Source organism: Limulus polyphemus, unplaced genomic scaffold (genome assembly GCF_000517525.1).
Source record: "Limulus polyphemus unplaced genomic scaffold, Limulus_polyphemus-2.1.2 Scaffold1790, whole genome shotgun sequence".
Classification (NCBI taxonomy): Eukaryota; Metazoa; Arthropoda; class Merostomata; order Xiphosura; family Limulidae; genus Limulus; species Limulus polyphemus.
In genome coordinates this window covers 27,543-35,775 of record NW_013667400.1, presented here as the reverse complement: position 1 = coordinate 35,775, position 8,233 = coordinate 27,543, and the positions used below count along the sequence as shown (strand labels likewise).

General features: G+C 33.7%; 1 protein-coding gene across 3 annotated transcripts in view; it reads right to left on the bottom strand.

Moving 5' to 3' along the window:
• Positions 1 to 7,066: 7,066 nt before the first annotated feature.
• Positions 7,067 to 8,233, bottom strand: part of LOC106464943 (dysbindin-like) — a 23,981-nt gene continuing 22,814 nt past the window's right edge. For 2 of the 3 annotated variants that reach the window (XM_013925116.2, XM_022392758.1), the window contains one exon: positions 7,067 to 8,132. In XM_013925116.2, coding sequence (XP_013780570.1) covers positions 8,017 to 8,132 — 116 coding nt within the window. In that variant the 3' untranslated portion in view covers positions 7,067 to 8,016. The remainder of the gene's footprint in view (positions 8,133 to 8,233) is intronic. The other variant, XM_022392757.1, reaches the window with a different exon arrangement.

Here is an 8,233-nt window from a genome sequence, read left to right as displayed (position 1 = left end):
CTGCAGTTAGAAGTATTGTTGACGTTCGTTGATATAGCGTTTGTTATAGAGCGACTGTTGAAAATAAGTGTATCGTAAAGTTGTATTCGGAAAGAATAAACCAGTTTTATTAAGTAAGGACTTGTGTCGCTAAAGTTTCGTCGGAACGAAGTTAACGGAAAGTTAATTAACAAACGGAGACGTAACAGTATCATATTGAGGATTTCTATGTTTTTTCTTGTAAGAACCTGCGTAAAGAACTAATCACAGTTTTGGTTAAATCAGCATTTGAGAAATAAGTAATAATTATTGGGATTAATTGCATTATTGATCGTGTGTATATTTATTTTTTCTGTGATTCACACACATATGTTACTAGATGTACTTTCGCAGGATCCCCAAAAGTGTTCTGTTTCAAGAATAAACAAAATTAATGTTAAGAGTAAGAAATATTTTTATTTATTGCTTTTGAAATTCATAAGTCATGCTCTGTTGTAGCCTACAGAGTGCAAAATTCTTCGTGATTCGTGGCATGCGCACGTTTAATTGACGTCACAACAGAACAAATTGCAACGTTAAGCGTCCCTTATGTGACGTCATTTTAGTGACTACTGACTGACTGACAGACAACACACTACTGTATATTGGTGGGAGTAGTTAAAACAGATGACGCCACTAGGCAGCTTTGGGCCCCTTTCGTGGAAATTAATGACTTTACAACCAACAAGCAATTTGGTGAATAAGTAGTTTAGAAAAATGCACTTTAAATACGATTATATATGAACCCCATCACATATTCTAAGGTTAATGTCCAATGAGTAAAGAGAACTGATCCAGTATGCACTAACGTTAGTGTTCAGGAAGGTATGTATGACGGTGATTTTCCATGGACGGACTGAATAAAACAGGCATAGAAAACAAAGCATTATTTTAGAAAGGATAAGACATAAAGAGATATATTTAAAATATTTAGAAATATACTATAATATAAATTTATGAATATGAACTAGCTAAGTTTGTTTTAGGTCTTTTATTGTAAATTAATAAATGTTTAATTAGACATTTACATAAGAGGTCTTCTGACTGAAGTTTGACTCTTTTTGTTCGTCTGTGAAACTATGGCAGAAAATTTAATAGACATGTAATATTTGACTAGATCATTGATATTTTAAAACTGGATCATTTGAGTTAAATTTCAATTCATGAATGTTTTGTTTTTAAGTGCAAAATATACTTGCCCGAATAGATTTGTTAATTTGTACCTACATATTGGATATATCTAGATAAGAAACAAACTTACAATTTTAAAACGATAAGCTGTTTTCAATTTGGCTTCAGATTGACTGTTATATATCTGTATGCGAAATCTTAACTGTCTCCATTTTGTTCAGATGAAGTGTTGAAATGACAGAGAATCAAGCATCTAAATAACAGTTGTTATGCGTGTACGCTTTTTGTACAAACCGGCGAACAATTACTACAATTTTTACTTGCCATAAAACATTCGTATTAGGCCTATTATCTTTTTAAAAACTACATTCGTTGTTATAGCGTTTGTTTTAGCGACTGTTGAAAATAAGTGTATCGGTAAAGTTATATTCAGAAAGAATAAACCAGTTTTATTAAGTAAGGACTTGTGTCGCTAAAGTTTCGTCGGAACGAAGTTACGGAAATTCAATTAACAAACGGAGACGCAACAATAGTATTCCAATCACACTGTGTTTGTCATATCCATTGCTGACGACGCGTTTCGATCCATCCAGAGCTCTTGAGGCCAGCTGGGATACAACAAACACAGTAGTGGTCAGAACACTATTTATATAAGTAATTTGCTACAACAACAGTTGTTGTGGTGTGTATACCTTTTATAAGCCGGCGAAGAATGATAATAATTTCTACTTGAATGTGTTAAATAATGTTATCGCAAAACAGCCAGATATGATCTACAATGGGCATACCAAGTTGCTAATTTTCCACTACTTGAATGTGTTAAATAATGTTATCGCAGAACAGCCAGATATGATCTACAATGGGCATACCAAGTTGCTAATCTTCCACTACTTGAATGTGTTAAATAATGTTATCGCAGAACAGCCAGATATGATCTACAATGGGCATACCAAGTTGCTAATCTTCCACTACCTGCCTTCCAGAGGCGTGGCAACAGTAACAGTAAGCATGTGATTTGCCATTACAACCCACATTTAATGCACCCTGGATATGCCACGAGTCTTCTCGCTATGAGAAGAAGACTACTGACACTTTGTACCAACCTAAACTTGTGAATAGAAATATCATTGGTATCGCTTGAGCAAGCACAAGCAGAATTGAAAATTATGTAGAATGTAAGAATTCCTAAAGTAGAAGAGAAGCAAATGCTTATACTAATACCAGTCCCAAAGTCATTTCAACAGAAAAACGTAAATGATGCCAAGTCGTCCTTGTTACAACATGCAGGGAGCAGTGAGATGAAACATATTACACCTCCATCTTTCAAGGGGTCAGCAAAGGAAGATTTACATAACTTCCTTGAGTAGTCTTTCTGCATGGAATTCCTAGATCTACGTATAACTGACGTGGTGTCTGCTGCTTACTTTGGATGGTCCAGTAGTAGGAGCCTGATAAACTCTACAGCTGGGAGGCCACTGTTGCAGAGTTGCATCAGCATTTCGACACAATAAAAAATCTATCCCTATATTTGTTGGAATTAAAAGTTCACAAGTTAAAGAACAACTTTGGGAATGGCTAATATCAATCCTTCAAAAACAATGCAAACAAAATAGTAGGGATAGCATTTGCTATGCCAGTAATGCAAATAGAGAGGCGTATTAATCAATGTAAATCACAGAATAAATACATATTATAGTTATGGGCAAGTCAGACATTCCTGGTGTTGTTGTCCTTTTTCTGTGCTTGCACAGGAACCCAAATCTCCTCAGAATATGCCAAATAAACAACAACAGGCTCAAGGAAGAAAACTTGTAATATACACTGGCAGATCTGTTAATTTAAACCAGTGAGCCTCCGATCATATCTGGCCACTAATCTGGAAAAAATAAAAACAGCTGTCTGTTTATTTCTTCAGGCGAGGTGGTTGATACAACTTTCATAGGGCCAACTAAGGCTTCATACATACATATAAAATTACACGAATGTGAGGTGAAGTTTTCAGTTGATACAGGTTCTGCTGAAATCCTACTTTATCTCAATTTGTATGAGTCACTATCATGTAAACCACCACTTCAACCAGTAACTACAATCTCTTTCATCACAAATGGAGAAGCTCGATTCCACTCATTCTTGGTAGCATCACTCAACATGTGATAGTTGTGATAGAACACCTCAGCTCAAGAATCGGCACTTTAGATTTAAATTTCCTTCAGATATTATTTGCTAGTATAAATTGTATATCATATGAAATGTAGCACATAAAATGTCAGCCAAAATATTCACAAGAGCTGTTGACTGCACGAGCGTATACAGATGATGATGTTACAGTTCCGTCTAATATATAAGTTGTGGGTCCCCCGGTGGGACATCGATAAGTTCACGTACTTGCAACGCCAAAACGTGGGTTCCCCCCCCCCCCAGTGGAAAAGCATACAGTCCAATGTGGCTTTGCTCTAAATGAAGCAAACAATACAAGTAGTGTTTCGTAGTAAACTACAAATATAAATAAAAGTACTTTAATATTAGGTTTTCATGACTTAAAACAAACATAATGTTATCCTTAAAGGTAGTGTAACGTCCTAGAAAAAGTTACCGGTTATTCTCTTATTCAGCCTCGTTCTCATTGTTAAGAGTCTCACTTGTACGCAGACTTCTTTGGACACAATGAAAGAAGTGTTCGTGTATGCAAAAAAAAATTAATGAACTAAAGCCAGGGCTGAAAGTCATTTTCAATTGATATTAAACGAGTTTATTAACTCATGGATCAGAAACACTAGCATGATATATTACATTAAATGCTCACTTAATTTGTTTGGTTTGAACTTCGCGCAAAGCTACACGAGGGCTATCTGCGCTAGCCATCCTTACTTTAGCAATGAGATACTAGGGGGAAAGCAGTTAATCAATTCTTTTACTAAAGAATAGTGGTATTGACCGTCACGTTATAACACCCCCACGGCTGAAAGGGCGAGCATATTTGGTGGGACGGGGAATTCGAACCCGCGACCCTCAGATTGCAAGTCAAGCGCCCTAACTGCCTGGCCATGCTCACTTAGAAGTTGTAACTTACTTGAAAATTAGGTCTTAACCGTACAATTATTGATGGGGCCAGATCACATCGGTTTCACATATACACACCCTAAACTATTTATGCAACAAATTGTTTATGGATTCACGACTCTGTTAGTTACATGGTTTTTTATGAGCAACGCAAAAAACCTCTAAACAAAAATGCCATCGATATTGCGATTAATTCCACTAATTACTTCTGATATCTCCTATTTATCAATCTTACAGAGAAATTGAGTGATTTCACACAGGTCTTTAATGAATGCTGAAAGAGGAAAAAACATAAAACTACTCAATATATGTATCTCCACCTGGAGTGAACGATATATTAACAAATCGGCAGTTTGAGAGTCAACCAATCCTGGAATATCAGTTGCTGTAACTCATTCATCTCTTATTTAATAAATGTTCTAGGTTTTCATAAGAAATAACAGTCGTTTGAGAGCTTGTGGAATAATATTATCAATATTTTCGATTTGCTATATATGTAGCATTTATTAAACATATTTCGTCGTCCCTAATATCGACTGCGCTTTGTCCACTGCTGGAATCGTACACCGGATTCTAACTTACCACTGACTCACTAGAGGACCATAAAGAGCGAGGTAAGAATTTTGTCAGAGATAGTGGATTGAAGTGATTATTGTTATAAACGGCCATTTCTATCATCATAAACTATTGTTAAACGTTGATAAACAAAAAAGTTGTATCGTGATTTCCACTTGGGCTATACGTTGTGAACTCCTCAAGTCTTGCAGAGTAAAAGTTCAGAAAATACACTTACGATCCTATCTTTCTCTGAAAAACTAAAATAAAAATAGAAAGCACGTGGTTGCAGTTTTGTTAGGTTCTTCAGGAAGGAATTGCAACATATAATGCTTAAAATTACTATGCCCGAAAAAAAACATCCCCATGAAACGATAATTAATTTAAAAAGTGCAAAATATGTTATTAATATACTCGGACCCAATGCAGCCCTGTCGTTAGCACGTTGGACTGTGGAGCTAAGATTGCCGTGGTTTGCGTTGCCTACTGTCAAAAAAAAAAAACATTGTGTGTTAGCAATGCATGATGACATCATCACACAAAAATGTAAGACCCAATCATATCTTTAATTGTCTGTGGTGCAGATAAATTACGACATACTTTCCAGTTAGTTGTATGTGATACCTATCCTTGTAGGAAATGTCTTCCAATTATATGTCTTTGATATTAATCCGAGCAGGACATCACTGCCAACAACGTCATATGCTCAATACCACAGTTCACCAGGCTAGTGGAGTTACAACATGCAAAGTACTAGTTGAAACTATTTATACCAATTGTTGGCTCATAAACCACTGAGTGAATAGAATCGTTCTTATTCAGTGACATCATTGTTATTTAAAAACACCGTGTAACACCAGTTTCTGGTTCTCTCTCCCTTTATGTATAATGTTTTATTGTTGCATGTGAATGCTATTTTGTTCAAATAATAGGAACAGAACATACAGAAGCTTAAACAGTGACATTTTTAAATAGGCACATTACATATTATTAGTAGTTAGAAGCTTTAAGTAGCATTCATTTTGATTTTTTTCTCTAACTAATGTCTTAATCTGTCTGAACATCTCATAACTCAGACATTCTGTAAAAAATAAGTTATCATTTAATATTGCATTTCAGCTGTACTAATACAAATCTTGATATACATAAGGACATAAGGTTAAAAAACAGTGACATTCATAAGTATAATTTTTAAACAGTAAAAGCTAAACAAAAGCATGCTGTTTGGTGCCTTATCCAGATTTACTAGTTTCTGTTGAGTTTTTACAGATTAGAACCCCTGATGATTGCAGTCCATAGCCCTAGTGGTTGAAAAAAGTATATACGACTCTTCTTATTATCATTTGAATAGTAGATTAATTAGTTGAAAAGATTGTTTTGGATCATTATCCTATTGAAATCCAAAGTTATAATCAATTTAACATTGTGTACTGGGTAATGTGTGATAACCCATTCAAAATCCACTAATTTTGACAATATTCAGCAGAAAATCATTTCCCCCACTATTACAGACCCACTGCTTCACTCATACACTCTACTTAAAACTTCTAATAATCAAAATCCACACAGTAAATCTCCTAAAGTTACAATTTCCAAAAGCTCAACCTTTGTTTTATCGACCTATAGCTCATTGTATCGTTCATTCTTCAAACAGATAGTGATCTTTGTGGCTGAAAGTTTTGCTTATAGACAAATCTCTTTAATTAATTCTATAACTACCTGTTCAAATTCCATGCACATATCATATTACTCTTTAAGCTCCTACTTACTGCAACAAAGTACTCAAACGTGTCTTGAACTGCACCTTTTTTTCCTATCATGTAAAGCAATATCTTGAGCTCAATTTTCACTGCTTGATTATAAACTTTTTTCTTAGCTTTAACCATGTTGAAATTTTAGAAGTATTAAATGATGTTGGCATATTACTGGTCATTCACTGCAGTTAACTCAACTGAAACAAGAGTATTGTGGTTTAGATATCAAAAATAAATGTATCCTTATAAAAACGTGTATCAATGGATCAAGCCTACTCAACCTACATTTAATAGTGTTTAGTAATTTATGACTAAGAATGTCATACTATTTATGCTATGAATAGTTGGTTTTATTTCAATTACAAAACAACCTATGAACATAACAGAAGGAGACACAGCAAGAGAAACAATGTTAATGTTTTGCTAACAATGGTTACCATTCTTGCAGGTTTTCCATAGCAGAAATAGTCCTTTATCTTGTATTTGATTCAGACTGATGTCTAGTATCGGAGATCTGTTTATGTGTATATACAAGAGAGTAAGAGCAGTAGAGAATACTTATGAAGTGTATTTCCTAGAATATAAATATGTTCACAACATGTACACTTGTAATTTAATCACTGCCAGAGTGAAACAGGAGCACAAAATGAATGTACATATCCAAAACACTTTATTACTATTCTTTATTGGACCCAATGTCAAATGATTATACTTAACAAGCTTATAATAAATTATGTTTTGATTAATTTCTACAGTTTTCCCCACATAGCCTTTTCTGAAGTTATTTTTAACAACTTTGTATGTTATTAACCAAGTTATAACAAACATAAAAATCAACACAAAGTGTACTGAAATATGTCTTCAAAACCTATTTAGGTTTTTCCATAGCTTATGCTAAAAGAACATAATCATATTAAAGCTTGATCATTTTAGTTTTACTTGTGCACCATTTCAATGATCATAAGTTAAGAACAGATGCATCTTATAAAAAACAAAATTGTGTACCAAAAACTTGGAATGTATCATAGCTTTAAATGTTAATTTTGAGAAAACTACAATATAGAATTAATATTTACATGGTATATATGTACAAAAAATTTCATTCCTGAAAAATTTGCAACAACTAAAACTTCAACTAAGATATGTTTATCTATGATGTTGTAATCCTTTGGTTTGCCTCACGTATCTGTGATATAACAGCTGTAAAATATACACATTAACACTACTTATTAAAAAAGTAGATCAAATGTATAAATATCAATCATGAATATTAAATGAACATTTTTCAAAATCATGTAAATTTACAGTATATTTTTCTTTATATAAACTATCAAAATAAAGCAACAATTACTTAATGCTACAAAATTAAACCATGCACAGTTAATCCAATAAAACTTTTGACTGATCACTTAATAAGATTAATACAGTGTAACAGTATCTGTATGTATTGCTGTATATGGGTGTTACAAAACTATGCAATATCTAAAGCTATAAATTTTCATCTTGTTACTGTTTGGTTATCATGATCCTTGTTTCTTTTATCCAGATCATCTTTGACAGTATCCAGTTCATCTTTGTCAGTGTCCAGCTCATCTTTGTCAGTGTCCAGCTCATCTATATGAACATCAAAATAATAGGAAAGTTCATGAAAACAAACCTTCATTATCACCATTGTGAAAACACTTAGAAAGTTTGTTTGTATTGAATTTCGTGTA